General features: G+C 36.2%; 2 protein-coding genes across 3 annotated transcripts in view; one reads left to right on the plus strand and one right to left on the minus strand.

The window, feature by feature from the left end:
- Positions 1 to 13,373, minus strand: part of SLC25A12 (solute carrier family 25 member 12) — a 193,097-nt gene that overhangs the window by 163,408 nt on the left and 16,316 nt on the right. The gene's annotated exons all lie outside the window — the stretch shown is intronic.
- HAT1 (histone acetyltransferase 1) overlaps positions 1 to 13,373 on the plus strand; it is a 59,364-nt gene that overhangs the window by 45,014 nt on the left and 977 nt on the right. For both annotated transcript variants that reach the window (XM_032880457.1, XM_032880458.1), the window contains exons 9-10: positions 575 to 726; positions 4,018 to 4,134. In XM_032880457.1, coding sequence (XP_032736348.1) covers positions 575 to 726; positions 4,018 to 4,134 — 269 coding nt within the window. The remainder of the gene's footprint in view (positions 1 to 574; positions 727 to 4,017; positions 4,135 to 13,373) is intronic.

Raw genomic sequence — 13,373 nt, forward strand, 5'->3', positions numbered from 1 at the left:
AAACAAAAAATCATTTTATCTTTATCATTTATTTCTTTTTATCTTTTTATCTTTATCATTTTATTCTTTAAAACAAAAAAAGAAAAAAAAAGATTTGCTTTTTTTTTTAAAGACAAAAAACAAAGAGTTTTATTATTATTACTGGGTAAAAGCAGTATGGCAGACTATAATGGTTATCGGATTAGGGACTTATAAATAAGGGACTTCTAAATTGAGCTTCAGAAGCCATAGCTATCAGAGAATAGGAATTGATTATCCAAACTTGAATCTCTTGTTTATATAGCTACTTTAATTGAAAATAAAACTAAGATGCATCAAAAAGTTTATATTTGAAAGGAGTAGCTCTGATTTCACAGATATTATATGTCTTTGCAAAAGGATTGGACCTATAATTTTATATGGTAAAGATAATTGTGCTGTTGTTTGATTAATAAGGAAAAATCTTTCCTCATTGTAACTTTTGCCTTGTATAGTTCTTTTAAGAATATTTGTTTTTCTAGCCTAGCATGTATATTGAGATCACAAATGATGAATTATGTTGGATAAGGGAAATGTTACTCTGCCTTTTCTTTAGCTGAAGATCCATCCAAAAGCTATGTGAAATTAAGAGACTTTGTGCTTGTGAAGCTTTGTCAAGATTTGCCCTGTTTTTCCCGGGAAAAGTTGATGCAAGGATTCAGTGAAGACATGGCAATAGAGGCACAACAGAAGTTCAAAATAAATAAGGTATTTTTTATTCTGTAGAAGAAAAAAAATTCAGTTTTGAAGTTTTCTTTCTCTCTTTTTTTTATAAGAAGTTATTTTTCTTGTTCTTTTTTTTTTTTTTTAAGATTTTATTTGACAGAGAGAGAGATCACAAGTAGAGCAGCAGGCAGAGAGAGAGGCAGAAGCAGGCTCCCTGCTGAGCAGAGAGCCAGATGCGGGGCTCGATCCCAGGACCCTGAGATCATGACCAGAGCTGAAGGTAGAGGCTTAACCCACTGAGCCACCCAGGCGCCCCTCTCTCTTTTTTTTTAAGTATGTAACTTAAACATTGCAAGTACATTAAGAGTACAAGTACAAGTACATGTGTGGGAAGTAGCAGTGGTTGAGAGTACAGGCTCTGAAGCCAAATTTTCTGTGTTAAGATCTGGCTACACCACTTAGTCTGTGACTTAGGGCAATTTAATTTCCTCATTAATAGAATAGGAAGATAGTTGATATTATGGCTGTATTAAGTGTAACAGGCAGAACAAAATGGAAAGTATGATCTTACTTTTACTTTTTAAGAATATGTTTGAAATGGTAAATTAGTTAATACACGTGGAGAAATATATATACTTCTATATATTTGAATTTTAAAGTAGTAAATACCCTTAAAATAGGTATAGAAAAAGTAATCTGGCAGTTCAGAGGAGGGAGTTTAGTTTATTGTATTTGTGTATGCAAGGGAATCAGTTTTTCATGGGACGGAGATGCATTTGATCTAAGCCTTGAAGAATGGAAGAATGGGTAGGATTTGGATTATGAAGGTATGTGAGGGGCGCCTCAGTTTGAGTATCAGACTTGATTTCAGCCCAGGTCATGATCTTGGGGTCCTGGGTTTGAGGTCTGTATTGGGCTCAGGACTCAGCATAGAATCTTCTTGGGTTTCTTTCTCTCTGTCCTAGGCCCCCGCTCATGTGCATGTTCTCTTTCAAAATAAATAAAGAAATCTTAAAAGAAGGGAAAAAAAGAGAGAGAGAGAGAGAGAGATGAAGGGTATTCTAATAATAGGGACTAGTATATGATTCTCTTCCCTTCTCCTTTGTTTCTAAGGTGTTATAGTTCCTGATTTTTTTTCACTTAGTACTATGATTATCCTTTTTGAGATACTTTTACTGGATTTTACTCTTCTGTATGTTCCCTAAAGATAATTCTCCCCCAGAGTTCCTTATTCAGTCCTCATTTTCTCTCACTTTGCTTACTCCACCTGGGAGATCTCATCCAACTCCAATGTAGATTTTCCTCTTATACTCCCACGAGTGTATATAAAAAGTATCCTGAAGCATATGGGTGGCTCAGCCAGTTGGGTATCTCATTCTTGATTTCAGCTCAGGTCATGATCTTGGGGTTGTGGGGTTAAACCCCTACATCTGGCTCCCTGCTTAGTGGGGAGTCTGCTTAAGATTCTCTCTCCCTCTCTCTCTCTCTCTCAAAATAAATAAATCTTTTTTTTAAAGAAAGGTAAAAAATGTTTCCTGGTCACTGACCTTCAATAGCTTAATTTGAACTGAAACTTTCCATCTTTTCCTTCATTAAAATACTCTAATAGCTTCCTGGTTTTAAGATAAATGTATGTTTTAGAAATATTTGGTATGTCCAGAGTATATCAAACCTTTAGAGAATTTATTCAACTGCTCAGCTTTTAAAAGAAAGAGAATATGAACACATTTTTCAAAATCATGCTTTTTTTTCTCTTTCTTAAAGGAATTAAAACTTGGTATGGCACACTGAGCCCGTCATAATTGGACCCTGCCAACCTTGGTAGACTCAACTTTCTACCACCTTCCTATATGCCCTGGCATTACTAAACCTCTTGTTATTTCCCAGCTATGCTACATCTTTCTTCCTTGTATATTGCTTTGTGTTAACTATGCCTTTTGCCCTTGATACTTCCTTCTCCTGTTACTCCATCTTTGCCTTGCCAGTTACTACTCATTTGTTCAGGTGTTCCTTCTGAAAGTTCAAACATCATCTTCCCAGTCTACCTACACCTGATCTCTCCCCTATCCCCAATAAGTATATATGTGAAACAACACAAACAATGGGCTACTCTTGGCTTCAGTGATACCAAGATTTCTTGATTTTCCTAATATTTCTTTGTTTTTCTCTGCCCTGTAGCTGTCACTGTACTACAGGGTTCTGACCCTCCTCATTTTTTCACTGTTTTTGCTTTCCTAACCAATACTGTGGTTTTAACTCATGCCTGTATACTGATACTGCTTAAATCTTCATTCTTAGACTAGCATTTTCTTTAGATCTATATGTTCTGCTGCCTCCTAAGTCTCTCCTAGGCTGTGAAAACTCACTGTCATTCCACACTCTCCTTCACACCCAGTCCTTCCTGTTCTGTATATCTAGAATCCTTGTTCTTTTAGTGTTCTTACTGGTTCTTAGTTCATGCCTTCATCATTTTTTGCCTGATTTAATAGCACAGCTTCGCAATTTCCCTGTCCTTCTTTTTGCTACCATTTCTATGTAGCTGAAATAACATTTTTCTTAAAACTCATTTGTGCGCTTTGCTCACGCCCCCATTTAAAATCCATCTCCTTGGGGTGCCTGGGTGGCTCAGTCAATCAGGCGTATGACTCTTGATTTTAGCTCAGGTCATGATCTTGGAGCCCTGGGATCAAGCCCTACATCCACCTCTGTGCTCAGTATGGAGTCTGCTGGAGATGATCTCCCTCTCCTCCTCCCCCTGCTCACACTCTCTTGCTCTAAAATAAAGAAATAAAAATTTTTAATAATAAAATAAAAAGTAAAATCTGTCACCTACTAGATAAAAGCCCAACTCTTTAATATATTATGTAAGGTTCTGTGCTTCTGCTCTGTCCTCACATTACTTCTACTCACTACTTTTCATTTTGTGCTTCAGCCATGTCAAGCCACCTCAGTCTTGCATGTGCATGCTATGTGCACTTGTACACTCACAGTGCCCTCTCCTCTTTCTAGACTGGCATGGTCCCTTTCCTTTAAGATTTAGCTCAGGTTTTCTTTCCTCAGGAATCTTCTTCTAAGATTTATGCCATTCCCAGGCTATGCTACCATAATACCCTACACATATTTCCATCATTAAATTAACCATACCTCAGTCATTTGTGTTACCTCTTAGGCTGCTAGCTCCTCAAGGGCAGAGACTATCTTTTACTGTTTTTCATCTGCTACCTAGCACAATTTCTGGCCCATAGCAGATACTCAGTGTATCCTGTGTTCTTTTGGGAAAGTGTCTCTATTTTGTAATTTAAAGTGTTCATGTTTTTCTTTTGTTTCATTAAGCAACATGCTAGGCGGGTTTATGAAATTCTTCGACTACTGGTTACTGACATGAGTAATGCTGAACAATACAGAAGCTATAGACTGGACATTAAAAGAAGACTAATTAGTCCATATAAGGTAGGACTTTCCAGAGTCTTAAACATTTATATTCTTGTAACTATTTAAAAATGGAGAAGAGGGGCATCTGGGTGGCCTGGTTGGTTTAGCTGCTGCCTTTGGCTCAGGTCATCATCTCAGGGTCCTGGGAATGAGCCCTGCGTTGGGCTCCCTGCTCAGCGGGGAATCTGTTTCTGCCCCTCCCCAGCTCATGCTCTTTCTCTCTCTCTCTCAGATATATAAGTAAAATCATTAGAAAATAACAAGTAAGTAAGTAAATAAATAAATAAATGGGAGAAGTGGGTCACTTGACTGGCTCAGTCTATAGAGCATGTGATTCAATCTTGAGGTCGAGAGTTCAAGCCCCCCATTAGGGGTAGAGTTTACTTTAAAAAATTTTTTTAAAATAAATAATAAAATAAATGGAGAAGAAAGTGTAGCACTTGCCAGTGTATGGGACAGTCCAAATCATTTTCCTAAATTAACTTTTACAAACATGAAAATATTCTTCCAGTTAGTTATAAAAAGTCTTACTGTCATAATTTTTGAGCTATAAATCTGTTTTCATTCACTTGAAAACTAATCCCAAGGATGGTCTACCCATAGTTACTTTTTATTTCATTTGTTTGCCATCTTTTAAAAATCTGAATGCTCAGACTTTTCCTAAATAAATAATCTTGTTAAAAGTCTCAAGTTTGTTCTAAACTTGTTCTAAGTCTCTAGTTTCCTAGTTGTTATATATATTGTGTTTGCCTTTGCTCCCTTCTTCCTAAATATGGCCTTGGTTGTCATTTTTAACCTCTGTACTTTACCATCACTGAAACTGCAGCATAATATTATTTACTTTTTTTTTTTTTTAACAGTCTTTCTTCTTGCCCTCTACCCCTACCCATTTTCTCATTTCCCATGTATTCCTCTCAGAAACTTCCCCTCCTAGATCAGGTTTGTCCTCATCACCCTCTGGCTATTATTAAGGTAGATATTGCCCATGACAACCTGTGTAAATGAGGATTTGCTATGATAGTTGCAGCTGTGCAGTAAGCTGATGGGGGAGAATATTTGTTAATTTGTTCAATAAATAATTAATGAGCACCAAACCTGTGGTTGCTACATTTATATACACTATACCTGTAGGTTTATGCAGTGCAATAGCTGAGAACATAAATGACAAATCTAAAAAGTTTCTGTCTTATGGACTACCTATAACAGGTTGTAATACATTATAATGGTCTCTCTCCCCCCAAATTTTTCAAAGTAACATTTTATTCTTTGATATTTATCACTTGAGAAACATCAGAAAATTGGTAAAAATGGTTCTTTCCAAAAGTTTTGAGTTTTGAAGTAATATTAATTTGCCATCTATAAAGTGTCTTTATATTGAAATTTGGGGCAAAAAGAACAGTGGAATTAGATGTTATCACGGCAGCATTTCACAGTACAGGCACACCTCAGAGATACGGTGGGTTCAGTTCCAGACCCCTACAATAAAGTGAATATTGCCATAAAGCAAGCTAAATGAGTTTTTTTATTTTACAGTGCATATAACAGTTACATTTACACTATATTGTATTTTGCTCAGTGTACCATAGCATTATGTTTGAAAACTGACATACCTTAATTTAAAAATATTTTATTACTAAAAAATGCTAACTATTATCTGAGCTTGGAGTGAGTCATAATGTTTTTGGTGGTGGAGTGTCTCACTTTGATGTTAATGGCTGCTGGCTGTGATCAGCATGGTGGTTGCTAAAGGTTGGGATTGACTATAACAGTTTCTTAAAGTAAGACAGTAGTGAAGTTTCTCCCATCAGTTGACTCTTTCCTTTCTCTATAGCATGCAGTGCTTTTTGATAGCATTTTATCTACAATAGAACTTTTTCAAAATTGGGAGTCTGTATTCACAAACCCTGCTTCTGCCTTATCAACTAAGTTTATGTAATACTCCAACTCCTTCACAACATCTTCATCAAGAGTAGTTTCCATCTCAAGAAGTCACTTTCTTTGCTAATGCATAAGCAGCAGCTCCTCATCTGTTCAGCATTTATCATGAGATTGCAACAGTTCAGTCACACTTTCAGGCTCCACTTCTAATTCTAGTTCTCTTGCTATTCCACTACATCTGTGGTTGTGCTCGCTTCGGCAGCACATATACCACTACATCTGTGGTTACTTCCTTCATTGAAGTCTTGAACCCCTCAGAGTCATCCATGAGGGCTGGGATAAACTTCCATATTCCCTTTGTTAAGGTTGATATTTTGAGTCTTCCCATGAATCTCGAGTGTTCTTATTGGCATCTAGAATGGTGAATCCTTTCCAGAAGTTTTCAGTTTACTCTGAATAAGTCTGTCAGAGGGATCACTATCTACAGCAGCTATAGCCTTATGAAATGTACTTCTTAAATAGTAAGACTTGAAAATCAAAATTACTCCTCAATTCATGGGCTACCGAGTGGATATTGTGTTAGCAGGCATGAAAACAACATTAGTTTCGTTGTACATCCCCATCAGAGCTTTTGGTTGACCAGGTACATTGTCAGTGAGCAGTAATCTTTTAAAAGAAATACTTTTTTCTGAGCAGTAGGTCTTAACAGTGAACTTAAAATATTCTGTGAACTATATTGCAAACAGATGCTGTCATCTAGGCTTTGTTGTTCTCTTAGAGCATAGGCAAAGTAAAACCAGCAGAGTCCTTAAGGGCCATAGGATATTTGGAATGGTCAGCAATGGCTTCAGTATAGTCACCAGCTGCATTAGGGACTGGTGACTACACCCTAAACAAGGGACTCTGCCTGTCCTTTGAAGCTTTGAAGCCAGGCATCTCCTCTCTAGCGATGAAAGTCCTAGATGGCATCTTCTCCAATAGAAGGCTGTTTTAGGGTACCTGGCTGGCTCAGTCAGAAGAGCATGTGACTCGGGGTACCTGGGTGGCTCAGTCGGTTAAGTGTCTACCTCGGGCTCAGGTCATGATCTCTGGGTCCTGGGATCTGGCCCCACATTGGCTTCCTGCTCAGCTGGAAGTTTGCTTCTCTTTCTCTCTCCCCCTCTCTCCCTCTGTCCCTCCCCACCACTCTTTCTCTCTCTCAAATAAAATCTTAAACAAAACAAAACAATAAACATGTGACTCTTAATGTCAGGGTCATGGGTTTGAGCCCCACATTGGGTATAGAGATTACTTAAATAAACTTAAAAAAAAAAAAAAGACAACAGCTGTTTTGTCTACACTGCAAATCTGTTGTTAAGTGTAGCCACCTTCATTAATTATCTTAGCTAGATCTTCTGGAGAACTCGCAGTTTCTGCATTAACAATTGCTGCTTCATGTCTTACACTTTTACATTATAGAGATGACTTCTTGCCTTAAACCTCATGAACCAACCTCTGCTAGCTTCCAACTTTTCTTCTGCAGCCTCTTCATCTCTCTCAGCCTTCAGAGAATTGAAGAGTTAGGTCTTGCTCTGGATTAGGCTTTGGCCTAAGGGAATGTTGTGGCTGGTTTGGTCTTCTATCCAGACCACTAAAACCTTCTCCATATCAGCAATAAGACTGTTGTGCTTTCTTATCATTTGTGCATTCACTGGAGTAGCACTTTCTCAATTTCCTTCAAGAACTCTGCATTCAGAACTTTGCCTGTTTGGCACAAGAGACCTACTGCTTTTTGGCTTATCTCAGCTTTCAGTATGCCTTCTCACTAAGCTTAATCATTTCTAGCTTTGATTTAAAGTGTGAGATGTGCAGTTCTTCCTTTCACTTGAACATTTAGAGGCCATTGTAGGGTTAATTTCAATATTGTTGTGTCTCAGGGAATGGGGGGGGCCAGGAGTGGGAGGGTGATGGGGGGGCACCTGGTTGGTAGTACAGTCAGAACACACGCAACACTAAGTTTATCATCTTCTGTGGCTCAGTTTGTGGTGCCCCAAAATAATTACAATAGTAACATCAAAGATCACTGATCATAGATCACCACCACAAATATAATAGTAATGAAAAAGTTTGAAATCAGGAATTACCAAAATGAGACACAGAGACATGAAGTGAACAAATACTGCTGGAAAAATGGTGCCAGTAGATTTGGTTGATGCAGGGTTGCCACAAACCTTTGATTTGTTTAAAAAAAAAAAAACAAAAAAAAAACCCAACCCAGAATTATCTGCGAAGCACAATAAATTGAGGTATGCCTATATTAAAATTGTTTTAGTAAAATAAAATGATTTATTGAATTATGCATCTCAGATCATTATTTGACTTCAAATAATTTGGGCAGATGTAGCCCATGAGAGATGATGCATTCTATGTGTAAGCAGCCACAAACTCATGCCAAATCAGAATTTCTGTAGTTCATAAAAGCAAGTATTTTTTACTCTCAAGGCATGGTAATGATTTGACTTTTTCACTATTAAGTATCCTCACCCTGCAAACAAGTTGACCTATCTGAAAGATAACTAAATTGGTTATTAAACTCTAGGTTCTTAACACAGCTGAGTATCACCATCCTTGCACTAAAGCTCATACACAGATCACAACTTCTTCAGATGCTTGATTGAACTATATTATAGTAATGTACATTTTAATAAGTTCAGTTATCCAGTATTCTCTCCCACTGAGAAAAACAAGAAAGCTTGAGGGTGCCCCTCCCCTACTTTAGGTTTATAGTCCCAATTCTTGGGGTAGGAAACCTACCACAAACTTTAAGAAAGTCTAGGGATGAGTTAAATGTCCAGTGGGCATGGGGGGAGTGCTGGGATTTCCTTGTTGAATGGATGCAGATGATTTTCAATTTGTTTTTCCAGTATGATAATTAGGTACTTTCTTGTTTTATTATACTATTCTCAGATGTAAAATTATATTTAAAAATAAAGTAAAATTGCTTAATAATGAGTGTGATTTAAAACTTTTTAAGGTCTTTAAAATTATGCCTAATGGGGAAAGTTTGGAGTATAAAATTTACATGTTTACTTTCATATTTCATGAAAATAAATTATAATTTAGGTTGTCACTATTACTGAGGTACAAAACTATTGATTTATTGATAGCAGATTCTGTACTGCCTTTATTATCTGTCAGTCTAAACACACTCTCCCACTAAGAAATTATTTGGGTAGCTATTAGAAGTACTTGTACCTTGCTTTAAAAGTTTTTAAACACTGCTAATTCATTTGTATCATTGCCAAAAGAGGGAAATAACCTGTATTGACTAGAATTTTTTTAAAGCACAAAAAGAAATTCCATCTCTAGTACAGAAATAATTTTCAGATATTCAGAAAAAGATAAATTTGAACCATTTGACTAAAAGAAAATTGGTGTAGCTGCTTGGTTTTAGCATTAAAGCTTTTATATTGTTTCATGGGAATATTTAAATTCTTAATTGGTTTACAAATATAAAATACAGAATCATTGTTAATATCACTGCATTTGGAATCTGGAAACTCAGTTTTCAGGTCTGGTTCTTTTAGAAATTGTCTAACTGTTGACAACTTATTAACACCTGGGTATTAGGCTTTCCCTTCCATAAAATGGAAATGCCTCTATAGTTTAGGAACTGAACAGAAAGAAAGAAAATACAGTGGTGCATGTTTTAAAAGATGTCTTTTTTTTGACAAATCTTTGGAATTAATATGCCTCCATTGTTATTTTAAAATTCGTACAAAAGAACCTTATCTCTGTACTTCACAAAAGTGACTAACTAGTTCAACCAAAGGCAATTAAGGAGCCCTTAGAGGTGGTAGCATTTTTGAGATCAAATTTTTAAGTCCTTCAGGAACATGTGAAAGCTAAGCAAGAAGAAAGGATTATTTTCTGGAAAAATTCATGTCCAAGCCAAATGTTAACACAAATAAGTTTAAAATAGTGCCATCTTTGTCTTCATTAATTAAAAATTATGAACTGCTCTAATCTGTGAAGGAATTAAGTTTTTGTTTTTGGTGGGGAAAAAATTATTCTAAAACTTATAGAATATCCGAGTCTTAAGGGTTTCTGCCTTTCATTGTTTCATTTGTTCTCCCAAGGTATTATCACTTTGTTGAATAGGGGTGGGATCCTCAAATCAGTTTGGGATTTTTTAAGTGTTTTTTTACACACTGTTTTAAAGATAATTTGTAATATATCGTACATATAGACAATGGAATATATACAATTTAAGGGATATTAAAGGCCAATAAAGCAAATAACCTCAAAATAGTTATGTTTAAAATTGAATCATACCTTACATGCTCACAAGGAGCTTAAATATATAGTTTTATATTTTTTCCATAAAGCTACTTATAAGTATTTTTATTCCTGTGTGTTTTATTTTATTATCACTTTTTAAAAGATTTATTTATTTATTTGAGAGAGAGAGAGCATGGACACACTGAGCATGAGGCTGGCGGGGGGCGGGGAGAGGCAGAGGGAAAAGCAGACTCCCTACTGATCAGGAAGACCAACAAAAGGCTCCATCCTGGACTCTGAGATCATGACCTGAGCAGAAGTCAGATGCTTAAGCAGCTGAGCCACCCAGGCACTGCTAATTCATAAATTTTCTGTCATGCCAATAAAAATACAGTGGTGATTAATTCTGATACCCAATGAAGTAATTGAAGGTTGGGGGGTGATAAATTGGGGATGTAAGCTCTCAGATTTAAGAAGAGCATAATAATTTTAAACAGTATGTTACTGGCACAGGATTCATTTTATAGGTTATTTGCAACAAAATTTGATAGTCTAGAAATATTTAAGAATTTAATATGATGGTTCTATTATATATATAAGAATTTAATAATTGGAGGTATCTTCAAGCAGTGGGGTTAGATTATCTAATAAATGTTATAACTGGTTAGCAATTTAGAAAAATAGCTTCTGTTCCTATCAGATGCCACAGTAATTTGCTGATGAATTACCCTTTACTTCCTGAACTGCTTTCTTAAGTTAAATGTTCTTATATAGTGCAGTCATGCCTGTTGGCAGAAAAATTAACTTTTACAGCTGAAACAAAGCATTTATCATTCATATGATTGAAGAGTAAGGAATATACTGTCCTGGTGGGTCTTAGGAACAGTAAATTTGAACTTTCTTTTTTTTTTTCCCCCAAGATTTTATTTATTTATTTGAGAGAGAGAGAGCATGAGAAGGGGTTAGGTCAGAGGGAGAAGTTGACTCCCTGGCGAGCAGGGAGCCTGATGCAGGACTGGATCCCTGGACTTCAGGATCATGACCTGAGCCGAAGGCAGTTGTTTAACCAACTGAGCCACCCAGGCATCCCTAAATTTGAACTTTCATCAATTCTCTGGAACTGATATTCATAGTGTGATCAGTAACATTAACATCACTTAGGGGCTTGTTAGAAATGCAGAATTTTGAGGGCACCTGGGTGACTCAGTCCATTGAGGGTCTGCCTTAGGTCATGATCTCAGGTCCTGGAATGGAGGCATGCCCTCCTTCCCCACCCACCCAGGCTTCCTGCTCAGTGGGGAACCTGCTTCTCCCTCTCCTCCTTGTCTCTCCCCCTGCTTTTTCTCTCTCTAGCAAATGAATAAATAAAATCTTTTTTTTTTAAATGCAGATTCTTGTCCCCCACACTTACTTAGTCAGAATCTGCATTTATCAAGGTTCCTGGTGATCTGTATACACATTGAAGTTTGAGAAGTACTGCTTTAGAAGGGCATTTTATATTAATGAAGCTAACTTTTTAAAATTTCTGGTTATAGTAATAGCAACCTTGTTTACTACTGGCTCCACCAATTTAAACTAGGATCAACCTAATTTTTTTATAGTGTTAGGAAGGCTTATCTCCAAACATTGTTGCCACCTTGTTTTACATATGGTTTAGGGGCACCTGGCTGGGTCAGTTGGTAGAGTATGCAACTCTTGATCTCAGAATCTTGAATTCAAGCCCCATGATGGGTGTAGAGCTTACTTAAAAATTAATTAATTAATTAATTAATTTTAAAAATGTGTGGTTATTAATTTAGCTTAATTTTGGGCTTTTTAAGTAGTAATCATGACATATTTGCCTAGTATTCCAAAATTATTAGGGTTCTCTTTAAGGGGCCTTTATTAGTTTTTAGGATGTATTTAGGGTTTGGTTTTTTAATTGTCTTTTGAAAGTGAATTAGATACAGGAACTAAACAATACAGATTTCTAACCAGATTGTTAGGATTTGCATCCTGGCCACTCGTCTTACTACCTTTGTGTCAAGTTACTGAACTCCCATATCCTATTTTTTCTTTATCAATTGTAGAAAATTAGACTACCAATCTTATGGAGTTGTTAGGATTACATGAGTTATTATATGTGATTTCTGATCTTTATGTAAAGTTAACTATTCATTATATGTTCTAGTAAAAGAAGATAGATATATTAATCTAGAACAGTTTAAGCAAAATGTATGAAAGTTGCATATATTGCCGTGTTTCCTTACTGTATTGCAGTGTAGCCACCTCTCCAAGAATCTTGGAGTCGTTCTTCATTCCCCTTATCACCCAGTATTTCCTTTCCCTTCCATCTGTGTTCCTACTGACTTGGTCTGTAGAGGCTTTCATCGTCTCACTTGAATTTTTGCAATAGCTGCTAACTTGGTCCTCCAGTCCCATCCTCAGCATTACTAACAGTGTTGTTCTGACACAGTGTCCTACCTGAAAGCTGTTACTGGTTCTCTTCTGGCCCAGCATGGTGGGTTCCTTCTCAGTAAAATGTGGTGGGTAGGGCGGGTTAATAATATAATGTATTTCTGGATAATAGAAATTCAGTAAGTGGTAGTTAATACTATCTTTTTAAAGTGTGGCAGTTTTGGGTTATCTTTCTGAAACTCTTCAAATGTTTATGTTAAAAATTAATATGTGGTCCATAAATATATCACTGGGTAGGGAAACTTAGAGATGAACTTAGTGTCAGGAAAAAGGCAGTTTGGAATTAAAATTAATGCAATGAATTAATGATTGAATACCGAAATGTAGAATAATAGCACTTAATCTCAGTTTTTCTTCAGTTAATATATTTATTTATTAAAGAAATTTGTGAGTCTATACACAGTTTTTTATTATGCTTTGTAGAGGGGACATGTATATTTACCATCAGTTGACATGAAATTCCAAGTCTTCTTGTTAACTCCATTTAGAGTTGACATAAACATAAACATAAACATTATGTTTAGGCTTCTTTAAGGAAAAAACTGGGACAAATTTGGGCATATTCCTACTAATCTTATTTCTAACAGTAGAGACTTAAAATTCAAAGAATATAAAGAAATTTATCTTCTTTCTTAGTCTAACCAATAATTATATTTGTTGCT

The sequence above is a fragment of the Lontra canadensis genome, unplaced genomic scaffold (genome assembly GCF_010015895.1).
Source record: "Lontra canadensis isolate GAN:19392208 unplaced genomic scaffold, GSC_riverotter_1.0 scaffold69, whole genome shotgun sequence".
NCBI lineage: Eukaryota > Metazoa > Chordata > Mammalia > Carnivora > Mustelidae > Lontra > Lontra canadensis.